At 40.9% G+C, this 17,786-nt stretch overlaps 1 protein-coding gene across 14 annotated transcripts in view; it reads left to right on the top strand.

Annotated features, from left to right (window-relative positions):
* IKZF1 (IKAROS family zinc finger 1) overlaps positions 1–17,266 on the top strand; it is a 97,929-nt gene extending 80,663 nt beyond the window's left edge. For 9 of the 14 annotated variants that reach the window (XM_037837182.1, XM_037837177.1, XM_037837179.1 and 6 more), the window contains 3 exons: positions 277–402; positions 4,806–4,940; positions 12,622–17,266. In XM_037837182.1, the coding sequence (XP_037693110.1) occupies positions 277–402; positions 4,806–4,940; positions 12,622–13,331 (971 nt within the window). In that variant the 3' untranslated portion in view covers positions 13,332–17,266. The remainder of the gene's footprint in view (positions 1–276; positions 403–4,805; positions 4,941–12,621) is intronic. The other 5 variants (XM_037837178.1, XM_037837180.1, XM_037837191.1 and 2 more) reach the window with 2 other exon arrangements.
* The last annotated feature ends 520 nt before the right edge of the window (positions 17,267–17,786 follow it).

Below are 17,786 nucleotides of genomic sequence, written 5' to 3'. Positions count from 1 at the left end.
AGTAGACAGTACAGCAGATAAAATTGAGATGCGACAAGAGTCACATGAGTTCTTGGTACAATCAGAGACCCACTGGAGCATTAGGTTTTTAAATTCAGTGATTTTGACCAGGTCCATCCTTAATGCTTTCAGCTCTCAAGAGTAGAGGTGGTTTTTTGTTTTGTTTTGTTCTGTTTTTTTAATTTTTTTTTTAGTAATAACTGTATTGCATGCATTCCCATTACACATAAGGCCAACATTTAATTGGGGTCTTGAACTCAATTGTGTTTTCTGCAGTTGGTAAACCTCACAAATGTGGATATTGTGGCCGAAGCTATAAACAGCGAAGCTCTTTAGAGGAGCATAAAGAGCGTTGCCACAACTACTTGCAAAGCATGGGCCTCCCAGGCACGCTGTACCCAGGTAAGCGCGGAAAGCACGGAGGCCGACCCTGCCTTTGGCCCTCCCTGTCCAGCGCGGCGGGAAAGAAGGGCCTCTGTACACAGCTGTGGGAGCAGAACCAACCACAGGCCTGCCTCGCCGCCACCGCCGTGATGGAGGGAAGTTTGGGCCAATCAGATTGCAGGTTGTTGCCCAATTCTCTGAGTCCTCATTTGGCCCATGCACACCTCACTCTAGAGAGCTTGTCTTTAAAGCCCCTTCCAGTACTGGAAATTTGGGGAAACTTCTAAGGTAGTAGTGACCCTGAAAAGTTTGGAGGTTTTGTTTGGTTTTTTGTTTTTGTTTTTTGAAACCTGGAGTACTGATTCCTTCTTTGTGCTTAGTCATCAGAAATGATATGGAATCTTGTCTTAAAACTAATTTTTCATGAGGTTGAGCAAATCTGGACTTGGAAACTATGTTTTCGTTCAGAGTGTCAGAGCCTGCCTGGTACAGGAGGTTGAAGCTTGAGCTGCAGGTTTTACATACATTTTGACCCTGACAGTCAATATTATTGAGGCTGTCAAATGAGTAAATGAAAGGTTGTTTTTTGTTTTCTTGTGGGCATTGATGCTTCATTGTGGATTACATAACAAGATAGAACTTGACTCTAATCTTAGATAATGTAAAGTGAAAGATGTTCAGAGATAGAGCTGAAGGAGGCTGAATTTACTGAGAGGGCTGGCGGATTTGTTTAAAAAAATCCCTCTAACCTAAAGATAAGAAATTTATAAATAGACCAACTGTAGCTAACTTCTTTCAAAACACTTTTCTTTTAGTACTCCGCCTAGAAAAGTCATCATTGGACTGGAGGGGTCGAAGTCAAGAGTTGAGAATTGACTAAACCTCATTCAGCATTCTGGCTTTAACATATTGTTCGTAAAGAAAAATTCACTAGGATTCACTAAGATTATTAAAGGCATTTGAGAGCAAGGGGAGAAGAATGGTCAGCATAAAGTCCTAAAAATCAACTCAGAGTAGTCTTGGCATTAAGAGGCAATCCATTCCATACCAAGAGCTCTCTAGTGCTAGGGTGCCTCTTCCACCCCTCAGCCGTGGATTGGGGGGCCGACAGTTGATTTCCCCGGGCCATCATCTTCTCATGTGTAACATGAGATTCCGTTAAGTTATCATTTAGCTTCTTTCAAAGTCTGGGTGTCTGTTTCTATAGGAAAGGTGTCAAGGGTTAGTGAAAAAAGAGAAACTGGCTATTAAAAAAAAAATACTAAACTGTTTTCAATTTGTGGTCAGATCCCAGGCCTGAGAGATGAGAGGGCAATTGTGTTCCTTTAAATAAAATATAAACACATATTGTATTTTTCTGTAAAAAAAAGACAAATTAATGGGTCTTGTGCTTCTGATGTCACATCTTCCACCATTAATGTTTAAATAAGCTACTAATTTACTCATCAAATATTTATTGAGGATTTATCATCCACAGTACCAACCCTTATTGAATACAACAGTCAGAATTGCCCTTTAAAATTATATACACAGAATTCAGTAGACCAAATGAGCAGAAGAGACAGACAGAGAACATTGTATGCCTCCACCATATTGCTTGGTAAAGAGACACTATGGTGGAACAGTCGGCTAAGAGCTGCTCCCACTGGAGAATGGAACAGAAGCCGGGCTTTGAGTCTCATCTCTGAATCAGTTTTTGACAGTGACCCTGCGTTCTCTTAAACGTGAATGATAATTCCTGCTCAGCCAACTTCACAGGAATGCTCTGAGAGAGACCCGGGAGAATGCATAGATGTGAGAGAAGGTGCATATACCTGTATCCCATACTTATTTAAACGTCTAAGACTGGGTCACTGAAGTTTTGACACCTTAAGCTTAATTCTCCTCCATTGTCTGTTGATTTCAATAAACTTACATGTTGGTAATAGATTTTAAGTATTACCTTATGGTTAGAACCAATTTACCCCTAAAATATTCATTTACTCCCTTTGGTGATCAAATTCTTTGGAAAACCAAAATGATGTCTCAACATTCTTGTACTCAAGAGATAAGAAGGCTTCTCCTTGAGAATGATTGTCCTTGAGTAAGGACCAGTCACCTGTCCTCAGTGCATGAACAGGCAATGGGTCAAAGCTGGGGGTTAGCATAGGGTAATGTTAATCTTCTAGGCCTTGTATTTCATTGAATGTGCAAAATGATCGTGAATGCCTTTTAGACGGAGACCATCTTCAGTTTTATCCTTGCCCGCACTTAGCTCTGGAAAGCATGCAACAAGTGCTGGTTTCAGTAACTTAGAGCATTGAGAGAATCCATCGAAGAAATTTAACACAGTATCCTCCAAGACTGCATTGGGGATTTCAAGGGCAGGTGGTGGGGTGGGGAGGTCTTGGTTGCTCTCCCCTTGCTTTGGTTGAATCTGTGCTTTCTTAAGCCCCTGTCCTCTCCTGTCTGACCCATGGTCACCTCCTGGATGCGTCCTTCATTATTGCCCAAGTGGACTGGAAGGTGGTCTTCTCCCTCTCCAATCCACTCTAGGTGGTATCAGTTTTTGGGGGTGGGGAGGAATTAGATAAAACAAGTCTAACTGATAGGATTGATTTTCTGGATAGAATTTTCTTGAGTGAAAGGACTTTTGGTCACCTGTTACAATTTCCTGATGTCTTTATGAAGAAAATAGAAGTTTCTCTTGGGCCTGAGGTACACAAGTTTGCATTACCAGTCTTTGGAGGTAAATGCATCTGAGGACAGAGTAGCTAGTGGTCAGGGAACATCAGGCTCATTGTCCTTTACTGAATCGGTGTAGGGAGGCGAGGCTGTCAGGAGGCCCTGTGGCTGGGACATTGCAGGTGCCCTGGACAGGCCATGGTTCCTTGCTTTTCAGATAAGGTTAGAATATATAAGGATACATATTAGCTTGACAGGTCAAGTGTACGACCAGTGGAATAGATTTTACAAATCTCCTTAATATGAGTCAGGGTGTGGAGTATAATCAGTATATACTATGTATGCCCATTCAATAGGAAACCCACATTTCTGATGTTAAAAAAAAATTACCCATACTGGTAATAATAATCAATTTGAAACATATGTTTTCAAAGTGGCATTCATAACAGCCATAATGACATAAAATACTTAGAATTAGCAGGTAAGGTGCAGGATGTATTGAAGAAAGTTGCCAAACCATACTGAGACAAGAAAACCTGAAAGAAAGAACGAGGTTGGGCTCATTAATACAAGCACCGGACATTGCACATTTTGTTCCTCCTCAAATCAGCTCATAGTTTTAACATAAAACTGCATTGTAAATTTTATTATAATTTGATAGCCATATATTGTAAAGGGTATCTGGAAAACTAAATGCGAGAATTGGCAATTGTTTAAAAAGAAGAATATTATCTAATGCTATATTAAAGTATAGCTGCAATGTATGGAAATCTTTGAAGAGTAGAAAGACAAATCAATAACAGAAATGGATCAACCTACAAAAGACCCTGCTCTAAAGCAACATATAAATATCTGAGAAAGAAGGGATCATTTGGCTTTGGGATTCAAATGGACTATTCAAAAACAGTGGTGGAAGAATTGATTAGCTATTTAGAAAATGATCAATTTATATTTTCACCTCCTTCTAGAACTTCTTGTATAAAAATAAATTGCAGGGAGATTAAAGAATTATACGTATGTTTATTTTAAATCTAACCATAAAAACTAGAAAAAAATATAGAGGAGATTATGCAGGATTCAAAGTTATATTTTCAGTAATAGAAAGAAGATATCAAAAAGAAAAAATTATTAGCAATAGCCCAGATATCAGTATTAACCTCCATAAGTCCTAAACGTTCTACACTACACAGGAGTTATTTGATTATCAGCAGTTTGCTACGAATGCAGGCTAAGGAGCCCCACATTCTGGCCCTTGTCTGCCACGATCTGCTGTAGGATCTTGGGGCACCCCTTCTCTCTGCATCTCCATTTGCTGCGCAGATCAATGGAGCTGGACCTGGAGGTCATTTCTGAAACTGACAGTTCTTTGATTCTCAGAGGGTTGTTGTCAGGATCGACTGAGTTAGTGGATCTGGGAGCCTTTTGAAAAGTTAAGAGGACTCTTGAAAGGAACACAGTTATTTAGCCACAGTTCCAGATTCCGGTGATGCTGGTAGTCTTGTTCTTACGGTTTGACGGGATAACGTTCAATTAGCAGGTGTCAGAGTAAGACGCATAAGCAGTTGGCCGGTGGTTTGCATTGATAGGGACGGCCTCTGGCTGGCTGGCAGGGTTGTCGTGAAGATTAGAAATAATCTCTGGGAAGGGCGTAGTTCTAGTAGGTGCTTAACAAATGTCAGATTTAACACTGGACGCGACTGAATCTTTTCAACATAAAGCGTTTCTAAACTGGCCTCTCTAACTGTCTTTAACTTTAGTCATTAAAGAAGAAACTAATCACAGTGAAATGGCAGAAGACCTGTGCAAGATAGGATCAGAGAGATCCTTGGTGCTGGACAGACTAGCAAGTAACGTCGCCAAACGTAAGAGCTCTATGCCTCAGAAATTTGTTGGTAAGAGTTAAACGTTTGCTGTCTCTTAAAACAAAAACAAAAACTATGCGTGTGTTTTAGTCTTAAATGATAATTAGTTGAGGGTAGAAGGCAGAGATCCTATTTTTGAAAAAACCCCAAATGAGTAAGCTTAGTGTTTCTTAAAGATGTTGCTTTTTTTTTTCCAATAAATCTGTTAAAAAGTCCTCCCTCCACCAGTTTATCTGGACGTAGTTGTGCAGTGTTGGACCCTCTGTGAGTCTTGTCTGGGCATGGCTGGGTCAGCATGGTACGGGATGGGGAGCATGGGCGTGGTTCAGCCAGGTGGGCTCCATCACAGCCACTCTGAGCTTCAGATCCTCATCAGTCACGTGAAGCTCATTAGCCTTCCCTTGTGGCTCCCGTGAAGTTTTAATGCAAGGAATCACACCACGACTGGCCCACAAAAGTACCTGGTGAATAGGGGGCATGACAGTTATTGACTCTTGAATCTCTTCCACTGACAGACCCTGTCGCAGGTGCCATGAGGGATAAAAATGAAGAGTGAGGCAGCTCTGTCCTCAAGGAGATGATTGTCTAGTGTAGATGGTAGAGGAATATACCAATGGTGTCATCCAGTCCAGGTCTTGTAAATGCAAGAAGGATGTTGAGGCAGGTGTAAGAGTGGAAAGGCCACTCCACTGTGGGGGGGCTGAATCTAGGCTGTCAGTCCAGAGCCAAGCATTAACTCTGCCATCTTTGGCTACACTATTTGACCTCTCTGAGCCTTGGTTCCATTCTTTGTGGATCTTTGTGGATCTTATGGGGTTATCATGAACAAACAATGAGACCAAGGATGTGAGGGCACTTAGGAACTCTAAAACCAGCCAGGCAACCCACAGAAGGACAACTTATCATGGAGGAGGGCAGGGGCGAGTACAGTGATTAGGATCAGTAGAAGTCCCGTAGAGCTGACAGTGTGTGAGGTGTATCTTGTAAGAGGAATAGGATTTCACAAGGTGGTTGAGGAGTGGGAGAAGGTTGTAGCCAGGCAGATAAAAATCAAGAGAAACGGTTGTGGTTGTAGGGGCTTGGGGTAGGGGTATAGGGGACATGCTCGTGGAGCAGGGCCTATTCTGGGTTGGCTCAGGTACCTGCAAGGAAGCAGTGAGAGGTGAAGTTGTCCTAGTCAGCCCTGGCCACATGTATGACCTTCCTCTGTAGGGAGAAAAAAAAAACAAAACGAAACATTGCCATGTTCTTGATTGGAGCAACATTTTGGAAATGGAGACAGCAACGGTGTCAAAAATTGATTGGAAAAGGGAGAGTTGTGGGGTGGCATCAGTAGGAATGGAAAAAGAAAAGTAGAGAGGAGAGAGGGATGGAGAAAGAGGAATGCTTGGGTCAGGACAGGGATTGGATGAAGGAAATCATGAGTCACTGTGATGCCAGGAGAAGAGTGTGTCTTTTACGGAAACGATAAGCCAGCTTCTGCATAAAGAGTTATGTTTTTGATCTGTTAATTTTCAAGGACCTCCTAGTATAGATGCTACGTGGCGAAACTGGGAAATCCCTGTTGGGAGAGAGGGTGGCCTAGAATGGTGGTGACTGCACTGTTTTCCTCAGTGACCTAGAGTTCCATAGGGTGCTCCTAGGATGGCAGGAAGGGGTAAGAACAAAGGGGAATCCAAGTTCTTGAGACCCAACTCTCTCACACAACTTAAAATGGCGTTTTCATTTTTACCAAGTGTTACGTAGAGATTCGTTACAAGATTGGGGGTTGGGAAGGGTAAGGGAAGGAAGGATTCTGTTAAAAAAAAAAAAATTTGAAAACCACCATCTGGAAAAACACTGTGGGTAGTTACCCACTTTGTGTGAGATTTTAGACCGTGAGAATGAAGGAGACCTTCGATTTCCTGGTGAGGCCATTTACCGAGAGTGAGATACTGGGGTGGGGTGGAATTTCACCTAGGACTAAGTCTGCAGTGGCTGAGGTGAGGTGAGAAAGCGTGACTTGTTCTCTTGTTTGCACTCCCTTTCTGGATGAGCTGTGTCTGTTGGAGAGGCCCCTGGGGGCTGTGGCCCCAGAGAGCGTTGATGGCTGTAACCAGGGAGATGGAGCCAAGATAAAGCAGCCAGTGTGTCCCAGGCCTGTTAACAATACCGACCTGGGAGTCTTCTCAAATTAAGAAAGTGAAGAATGCCAAGGGCTTTGGCAATTAGACATTTTTAGCCCCTTTTAGCAGGAAATCTTGGTGTTTTTGGAGACTTCAAACCAAATGATACCATCTGTGGTATTCTACTGCAGCCATCTCTGATGAGACCACAATTTGGGTGTTGTCTTCAGATTTAGATGCTTCCGTGTTTCGTTTTTTTCGTTTTTTTTTTTTTTTTTAAGTGCTCTGATGAAACAAAGCTAAAATGAAAGGAAGTCCCTAGGGGAGAAGTTAAACATGCAAGGAAGAGAAGTGTGAAAGGAACAGTAGGACTGGAATAACAAAAGTGAATTGAAAGTTGAAGATGGAAAAGAAGAGTGCACAAGTAGCAGTGTATTTTGTTAGGTCCTTCCCAAAGAGTTACCTACTACTCCCCATTTATTTCTAAGATGCACCAAAACGCCTACCTTACTCCACTTCAGTTTGATATGATTTAAATCATCTACTCCTAACTTGCCACAGGGTCTTCATCTCTAAAATAGAAGATGGTTCCTCCTAACCTCTGGCATGCTGAGTTTATTCTTCATGTAAATGGAGGAATACTGGTGTTATGTACAAGCTGGCCCAGTGGTGGTGGAGTTGAAAGAGTCCCAGGTTTGCAGTCAGGAGACCTGGGTTCAGGGTCTAGCTCCAATTCGGACTGGTTAGTGAACTTGAGCTTGTCACTGGACTTAGTGTCCCCCATATCTGAAATGAGCATAATAAACCCTCGCTCTGCTGTCTTCTCAGGGCAGTGTGAGGATCAGAGTGGAAGATGGCCATGACACTGTTCTCAGCAGTATATAACACCTTAAGGTCTAAGATGATATTTTTCATGTTAAATATTGCTGAGTGGCATATATATATTTTTTTGCTTTATTAATATGTGAGTTATAATCAAAGTTTTTAAATTACACTTTGGTGTGGTATTTATTTTGCCAGCCACATTCCTACCCATTATGGCCATCAAGTATTTCATTCTCTGAGCTAATCAGATGCAGGTCAGCAATATCAATGAATCCAGTCAAAAAGGGGATAATATTAAGTAGCATTCCTACTCATTATATTTAGTCTGTTTGGTGATTCTTGTGAGAAAATTTTTAAAGTACAGACAAGTACAAAGAAGCAAAGAGCAATTACTGATATTCTTGCTACCTATTATAATTATCTTAGCTTATTTGCTTCTTTTTTTAAGAATAACAAACACTACTGTGTTACTAAAATGACACATGCTTAATATGAAGAATTGTAATACAGAGATGAATGTTTTAAGATCACCACAAAACCCAACATTCAGAAATTACCAAAATTAAAAGTAGGTGACCTTCATTCTAAATATCTTTCTATGCACATTTGTATGTGAGTGACTAGATTAATAAGTAGATGGATTGATTGATAGATGTGAAGTAATACTTTGGTCAAGATTGTATCATATTATAGATGCTGTTTCAAATGCAAGTATTACATTTATACATGTCAAATTTATGAGAGTAAAAAGAAACCATACAAAACTGGAGGACTGGTTGAATTTCAAATAAATATTTTCTCACAGAAGGATTTCTCTTGATTAAAGATTATGTATCATGAAAATCATTAAAAACTTCAAATCATTTGTTTCAATTTAGGCAGTAACTGTTGAATCTCTGCTTTGGAAAATAAGGACATCATTGTACTTCCCAATGTTCATAGTTTATATTATTGTCTTTATATCATCCAGTTTCATAATATTCACCTTATGTTCTGTAATCATAATCTCACAGGTTACTTATTTATTATTAACTCTATATTTAAATGAATTCAGAGCTCAGCACTCATCCATTTATTACACATTCTTTATTTCTCCTTTTCTTGATTTATCTCTTAATTGATTGGAATTCACTTTCAAGCAACTTTTTTCACGAAGGGCCTATGGGGGCTCTGTTAATAGAGTTGTTTGCATTTTAGAATGTTTGCCTGTTGCTTTTACTCAAAGAGCATCTTGACAGGTTGTACGATCTTGGGTCACTCTTTTTTCTCTTTTCCCCTGAAAACTTTTTAGCTCTTGCAATGCTGCCTCATGACACTGCTTGTTGAATGCTACTGTGGAAATGTCTAAGGCTAGTTAGATATTTTTCCTTGAAAGTGATTTTCATTTTTCTCCCTGAATGCCTGAAGATGTCTTTCTTTACACTTAAAGTTAAATACCCTAACTAGGATGTATCTTGGTATTTTGCATTCTGAATAAAAATTGTCTGCCAAGTTCATCTTGAGATTTCCTTGTTTCTCTTTATTTCTAGTAAATTCTCCTTTATATAAGTGCATCTTTTATTCCATCTATTGTGATCTCTATTTAGGTATACCAGTTGTCCTTAGGTTGGATAATTTGTCTTTCCTCCTTTGTTCTGAGATTTAGTTAAATGCATTAAACCACTGTATGTAGTTGTGGAGTGCTTCCCATTCCCACAGGAGATACTCTGAGGCTTTGAGTACAGCACCAGGGCTGTTACTTCTGTCAGGGGAGCCAGCCCAATTACTCACTTTCCCATGTCCTGATTCTTGCCAGCAGAGGCTTCAACTGCTCTTCAGTCAGAAGATGAGAAAAGGTGAAGACACCTATTTGGATCATTTCTCTAAAGAGGATATTAGGGAAAATTTTAAGGATTTTGTTGACTCATACTTAAGACTTTTGGGAAGTAGGATCAGCCAGCAAGCTTTGCCATATATCTCATGCCAGGCTTTTCTGTTTCTTTCCTTGGTCCTCATTTTTTATACATATTTCATTAGGATATGCTCCTTTCTTTAGCTGAATGTTGTTGGTGAATTTTCCGGGATTTATCGTTCTCATTTTATTGGGTATCAGCAAAGAGAAATTCTTTAGAGTAGTTTCAACATGCCTGGGTAATCTGTAATATATGTTGTCTTTTCCCACATCCATTTGTTATTGATCCCAAATTCTGAAAAAACAACAGGTATCAGTGGTTGCTTGAGAAACCAAGGAACCATGACTTTGTAGAGAAACAGCATGATCAGTTGGGAAAGTACCAATTTTGATAGGAGTTTAACTTCTTTTAGATTAAGCAGAATTGGCTATAAAGTCCACTCCCTTTTCTCGCCTTCCCAGGGTTTGATAGAAGGATAGACTTTGGGTACTGTAGATTCATTATGTTCTGGGATTGGTGTAACAAAACATTTAGCACCTAAATGCAAAACAGGAAAAAAAAATGTGCAATTTCAGAATCATTGTACAATTACTTCTTCTGACTTAGATGAAGAGAAACAACATTTTCTTTGATACCTGCCGTCTAGATTGCATTCGGATTCCATTCTGTTCAGTTTCTGCAGTAGGGTGTAATTGGCCACTGACAAGTTTTTCTTCCTACATTTGGAAGATCGCATTATACCATTTCCCTAAAACAGTACACGTGGCTTTCCTGACCACCAGTAGTTTAAAACAAATGGAAATCCAGGTTATTATATAATAAATATCCATTTAAAAGCAAGAAATGAAGCCTAGATACTTCATAGGATGATGGGGCATGTGTTCCTGGAAATTACTAACAGGGCCACAGGAATTTTTTTCAAAAAGGACTACTAATACGTTTATGAACTCTGGAGTTTTTTTTATCCTTCTGTAACTAAGGACTAGCTGAGGACCTCATTTTCAGCGGTCAGCATGGGAGGTGTTGAGTTCCTCCCCAGCCACCACCCTTACAAGTCGCCCTCAGCCATAACCTGACTAATGTGAGAGTCTGAAGAACTCTCCTCACTTCCTCTCCTCCCCCCAGGTCTTTTCTCCCCACAGTGACTGAGAGGGTGACTTCCTCCCTGCAAACCATTTTGTGGTTTCCCATTTTTTTCTTTGGATAAAGTCTCTGCTTGATCTAGCTCCCACCTGCCTCTCCTGACACTCTTCCTGCACCCTACACTGGGCTCTGGCCCCACTGACCTGACCTCAGTCCCCCCAAAGCTCTAGGCTCCATCTCCCTTCGAGACCTTCCCACTTGCTTGTTCTGTTCCCCAGGCTGGGACACAAAACTTCACTCACCTTGGCTGACCCGTCTCTGCTACCCTGATTCTCCCCAAACTTGGCAAGAATCCTGTGTTGCACTCTCTCAAAGCTAGCCTTCCTGTTCTTCAGAATACTTTCTCAGACTGTGATGAATTGTTTGCATAATCATGTTTTAATGCCTGTCTCCCCTATGAGCTGTGTGATGCTAAGGATAGGGACTGTTTTTATTTGTTCACCACCCTATCCCCATTATCTGGTCCATGGTAGATGCTCAAGAAAGATGTGTTGAAAAAAGGAAAGAAACAGAGTTGGGGGGAAAGGGGAGGTAAACAACTCAGGCATTCCTGTGGAAAGCCCAATGTGCTTTGACTTACTAAACAGCCACCAAGGAAAGTAAAATACATCAATAGTCTAGTCTTGATAATGAGTGTACACAGTTACTTTAATTAATGAATTTGCTGATTGAATGATGATTTCATCTTTACTTATAACTACTATATTGCACATTCAAGGAAATTAATTTTATTTCTTAATTGAAATGTTTACTCTAAATCTAGTCTGATTTCACTGTAACTGGGGAGCAAGCTTATACTACTCTTGCAAACCAGTGCTATTAGATCAAAAGTCTCTTGAGGCAGAGGCTCACTCACTGATGATTTTTCAGCCATGAGCAGACTTCCCTGTGCATTAATAGGGCTCAGGAACTTTTTTTAAAGAATAGATGAATGAGATATCATTCCCCCCTGTAGCTTCCTTGGTTTGCTTCCTACTCTCTACCAGATACTCTCTGCTGTCCACTGTTCCAGTGCTGTGAACTTACTGAAAGACAAATCAAGTCTGAGAGGAAAGAGAATATATACAATTGTTAAGCCTTAATATTCCTTTTACTTTCATCACAACTCAGAGCCCATTTACCTTTGTCTTATTTATTTAAAATATATGATTTTATTATCAATAATATATAACCATTATATATTTTAGTTGAATTTTTATTATAGATTGTAGAAATTATGAGGTTTAAATTAATAATATTATTTTAAAGAATGAGAGCCTCTGTTGTGAAAACTGCAATTGTGTTTTAATTAAATAAATTCAGTTTAAATTAAAAATTTATCAACAGTAAATTATATATAACACTACATAGAGAATACATAACTTAAAATATTAACTTTCAATTAAACATAATAATGTTCAACTATACTATCCTTAATAAAAGATGCAAGTATTCATTCAGTTGGTTTAAATGTGTGCTGTTTCAGTGGACATGCACAATCCTTGGTTCATCCATTTATTTGTTTATCCAACAAAATTTTTCTTGACGTGCCTATTGCTAGTAGGTGAATGTGCTGAGTGGAAACAGGACAAATATATATATATATATATATATATATTCACCTCCTCAATTGGGTGATATTCTTGCTGCATGCCTGGGGGTGTATTAGGACACACCAAAATTGGGTTGCACTCCCCTGGATGTGGGTTTTGGCTGTTCTGCTGTGCCCAGGGGTGGCAGAAACTCACTGTTGCCTGCTTCCCACAGGAGAGAAGTGCCTGTCGGAGATGCCCTATGACGGCAGTGCTAGCTACGAGAAGGAGAATGAGATGATGCAGTCACACGTGATGGACCAGGCCATCAACAACGCCATCAGCTATTTGGGCGCAGAGTCCCTGCGTCCCCTGGTGCAGACGCCCCCGGGCGGCGCCGAAGTGGTCCCGGTCATCAGCCCCATGTACCAGCTCCACAAGCCCCACGGGGAGGGCCCCCCACGATCCAACCACACAGCTCAGGACAGCGCGGTGGAGAATTTGCTGCTGCTCTCCAAGGCCAAGTCCGTCTCTTCCGAAAGGGATGCCTCGCCAAGCAACAGCTGCCACGACTCCACAGACACGGAGAGCAATAACGAGGAGCAGCGGAGCGGCCTCATCTACCTGACAAACCACATAACGCCCCACGCCCGCAATGGCCTGTCCATCAAGGAGGAGCACAGGGCCTATGAGGTCCTGCGGGCGGCCTCCGAGAATTCCCAGGACGGCTTCCGGGTGATCAGCATGAGCGGGGAGCAGATGAAGGTGTACAAGTGCGAACACTGCAGGGTGCTCTTCCTGGATCACGTGATGTACACCATCCACATGGGCTGCCACGGCTTCCGTGATCCTTTTGAGTGCAACATGTGCGGCTTTCACAGCCAGGACAGGTACGAATTCTCGTCCCACATTACCCGAGGGGAGCACCGCTTCCACATGAGTTAAGCCCCTCCTACCCTTCTCTGCCAATAGACTGTGGCCGGCTCTGCTGCTGGAGCTGCAAAGATCGCCCTCAAAGAAAAAGCACAAGACTCTCATGAACAGGAAATGCATATGATAACTGCTGCCTTTTCCCCTCCCTCCCGAGCATGTACTGGATAATAATGTGTGTGATCTTTTTAGGTGTTTGGTTTTGTTTGTTTTTTTTTTTTTTTTTAAGTTGGTTGTTTGGGATTTGATTTGCTCTTGAAAATAATGACATTTTTATTGTTAGATGCAGGGTTCCCTTTGGAGCACCCAGAATGCTACCTTACTAGAAGTTTTCCTAGACTGCTAGCGGAAATCCCTTCACCTGTGGCTTCCCAGGAGTCCCCTTCTCCAAACAATTAGTCATTTCCAGAGAGAATTTTATAAAAGTCAGCCAAAGCCTGGGAAAGAGCGAGTTGGTTGTCAGCATGGGATTCACACACTCAGTGTGTTTTCCGAATCCCCTAAACAAGTGAACTCCACACTGGGGGAAAAGTCATCTCAGCGAAGGCTGCAGGTGAGCATACAGGACTTGGGACAGCCTGGGAGGTGTCCCTAATAGAGCAGGGCCTGAAAAGGTGCTGAGGCCACAAACATCAGCCATAAATTCCCAGGGATGAAAAACTGCTCTTTTTAAAAGAAAAGATTTGAAGTCGCCTTCTGCATAGAAAAACAAATTATTTGAGAAAAGATGCATCCAATGGGCTGTCCTGGCAAAGAGGGAGGGTTTGGAGAGTCCTTTATGCTTTTTCTTGATTTCCAAGGTTCCCTGGGGGGTTTCTCCGGTGACTGCTAAGCGTCCTGAGGTTTGTTGGCAGGTGGGGTGAACTCAGTTCAGTGTTCATCTTTGCACACCTGGAGACCCCTGTTCTCTGCTTTCCATCCCCACATCTTTAATGGCCCCAAAGTCTATCACTACAACTTAACCACCAGTCTAGAAATTCGAACCTTAATTCTTTTCAAACTACTCAACAGTAAAATTCCTCCTCTGAAACCAAAGCTTTAGTCCAAATTCCACACTCAATTTTGTGGTCATATATTCCTTCCCCAGGTCCGTTCCACCTGGGACTGTGAGCATATGTTCCCACGGTTCAGTTCCAACCCTCATCTTAATTAAGCACATTTGTGTCTGTAGCCGAAGGCTTGGATTTCTTAGTATTTGGTAGATTTCCCTACCCTAACTTTTTATTTTTCATGTTTTCAAATCCATAAAAGGAGGATTTAGAACGACCATTAATTTTCAGGTTGATGAAGTAGGGTAAGTGAAGTCCAGCCTCTCCATTGCTAACACGCAGAACCTACCTGCTTGAAATGAAAAAACTCCATCATGTAAGGACACATCGGCACATGTGTAACCCCACAGATATATGAGGCATGACTGGGCATCTTTTTGCCATTGTAGATAACCAGAATGTACGTGGCAGTCATATGCAGCTGCCCAATACAACAATGTCATCCAGGTTTAAGAGAGAAGGGGTAGGTGGCCTCTTCATGCTATCCTGTAGGATAATCAAATGCATCTCTGATGCATGCCCAAGGAAGGTGTTTGGGGATTCTCGTCCCAACCAGGAAGGCTCTCCCTCAAGATTAATCCTATCATTTCTAAGGTTATTTCTCTCAACTTCCTAGGGCAAGGAAGAGCATACAATTTCAAATGTTTCTAGTACTTGTCTTCACTAAAAGTGTGCCAAGGTGAACATAGAAGAATTTAGAAAAAAAATGGTACCTACACACTTCAGTATTTAATGCAAATCAGGATTTCTCTGTTGGCACCACTGACCTTTGGAGCCAATAACTCCTTATTGTGCAGGCTGTCTTGTGCTTTGTAGGATAGTTAGCAGCAGCTCTAGCCTCTATCCATTAGATTCAAGTAGCACTCCCAGTTGTGACAACCAAAAATGCCCTTGGGGCAAAATCACTCCTAGGTGAGAACCACTGATCTGAATGAATTTGAAACCAATGAAAGGTCTGAGAAATCTTCAACAAAAGCAAAAACAATTGAAGCGTTTCTCCATTTGTCAGTATGAAGCCTGACTTGTGCTCCTTTAGAATCATTATAAATTCTATAAATGGAATATTCCCCTGCAGTCTTCAGAAATATGCCTCATTGGGTGCGCTTGGGTCTGGTAGCCTAGGCTGAAGATAAAGTTCTTCAGCCATGGATCTCTTTGCTGACTGAACGGTGTGGCCTTTTCAAAATAGAAATAAACAAAATTATTATAATGTTGACTGTGGCACATCAATGCAGTGAGAGAAGGAAGACAGAGAGGAGCTAAAACTGTTGGCAGCTTCAGCTCAGTATGCAAGTTCAAAGAAAGAAACACCTTATTCAAATTAACATATCCAGGTGAGAGCCTTCTTGGATTTCCAGTTTGCTAGCAATGTCATAGACCCTGTTCTTTAACACCCATCCCACAGTCAATGGGTTAAAGTGAATTATTTTTTTCCAGTGGTATTCAAAGCTTAGACCAGAACTGTACATAGTGGCCACAGGAGTTCTTTTCGAAAATGCCTTTCCCTTCCTTCTCACTGTATTTTATAGCCAATATAAATGTCTATTTACACCCTTTGGTTGTGATTTTATATGGTAACACCATTTTTCTTTGAAACTATTGTATTTAAAGTAAGGTTTCATATAATGTCAACAAGTAATTAAATTATGTTTAAAAGGTGGCCATATTCTGTACCAAAAGTTGTTAAAGTTTTTCTTCTAGTTGGTAAAAGTAGGATTTTGCATGACTTCATGCCTTTTTGTTCTGTGGTTTGTTCTGTTGTGTGTTGGTTTGAGTGTGTGTCTTGGGTACCCCTGCGTGATGAGGCTTGCCTAGATCTCATGCACACTCACTGTGTTTAAAGTATCAGAGAAAGGAGGGTTAAGAGTAGCAGGTTGACTTGTCGGTTGCAATTAGAAATTGCCATTTCTAGTTCCTTCCACCTCCTCTGTTACCTGTGAGATGGAAAACCTGAATACCTACTCCCTAGGCTCTTTCAGTAATGTGTATCTTAGAGTGTATGATTGTCTTAGTTGAAGAGTCAAGAAAATATTTGCATTATCATTGCATTATCAGTGAAGGTCTTATCCCAGCACAATGACTTCAGATACCAGCATGTTGCATTTCAAATGTAAAACCAATCACATAATGAACTCGCAGACTCTTCATTGAAAAAGAGAACTACCTGTTAAGGAGATGTGGATTTTCCTCCCCCTTCCTTCCTCCTCCCCCTCCCCCTCCCCTCCTCTTTCTACCCTCACTCCTCCTCCTCCTCTTTTTATTTTTGTGCTTTTTTTCTTGTTTCGTTCTGTTTTGTTTTGACTACATTGTGGCCCTTGTAATGTTGTTGCCAAGACAACAGAGAGATGAAATGGACTGATGTAGACAAATCATGAAGCAAATGCATTTCTCTAGTCTTCACTTCTTGAGTTCCAGCAATAATGAAGAGTCAACTCTATTTAAAATCCAGAAACCTATCATTCAGTTAAATGTTTTTTACTTGGAAATGAACCAAAATTAGACTTATTTAAGATGTACAGGCATCAGAATAAAAAAGCACACATGCTATTGGTGCAATAGCATTCACTGTGAACATGTGTAACCAGATATTAATATGCAATATTGTTTCCAATACTTTCTAATACACTTTTTTATAATATTGTGTGTGGTGATTGTTAAGGTTGAATTTGTTTATATCCATTATAATGTTAGGTCTTCAGCTGCCTTTTTTGGCGAGTATGTGTACAGGATTGTAAATGAAAAAATGCAGTTGTATTTCCAATCTGCCTTGATGATTATGTTAAATTATTTCTGTTTAGCTGTGAACAAGGGATGTGCAACTGGAAGAACAGAGTATCCTTTTGTACACATTTCGAAATGCTTCTTCTGTAGTGATATAACAAATAAATGCAAAGAACACCATGTCCGCCCTATACCATGAAGTCCAACACATGTATAAGAGAAGGCCTTACAAAGCAGGAAACTGCCATAGACTCCTTCTCAGATCCTTATACGTGAAGAAAGGTAGAGATGGGCTTCCAGACAGCCAAATTGTAAGTTGGAAATGATCAGATGTATGTCATTTCATTTCCAGCACAGCAGTTCAATAAATTGACCACCTCCTGTGTGTAATTATGTTGGACTTGGGAATACTAAGACACGATCTTTGACCGCAAGAAATGGATTTGAAGATGGGTGGGGGTTGACTGCAATAAGAACTACACTTACAGCTAATCCTGGTGTGGTAATGTTGCAAGTAACGTAGGCCAACAACTGAGGGAGGTCAGGGCACAGAGGGAACATGTTGGATCAGACCTAGCCATCATGGTTTGTCACCCTGGGACTCTCTTTTGGATAAGTAGCCAGACATCATCTAGATTCAAATCTAGTAAACAAGGTAAGGTGAGGAAGTTTATGCAGTCCAACATTTGGCACAAATGTT

The sequence above is a fragment of the Choloepus didactylus genome, chromosome 5, assembly GCF_015220235.1.
Source record: "Choloepus didactylus isolate mChoDid1 chromosome 5, mChoDid1.pri, whole genome shotgun sequence".
NCBI lineage: Eukaryota > Metazoa > Chordata > Mammalia > Pilosa > Megalonychidae > Choloepus > Choloepus didactylus.
Note: the sequence above shows the minus strand (reverse complement) of the source record. Positions and strands in the feature narration are given on the sequence as shown.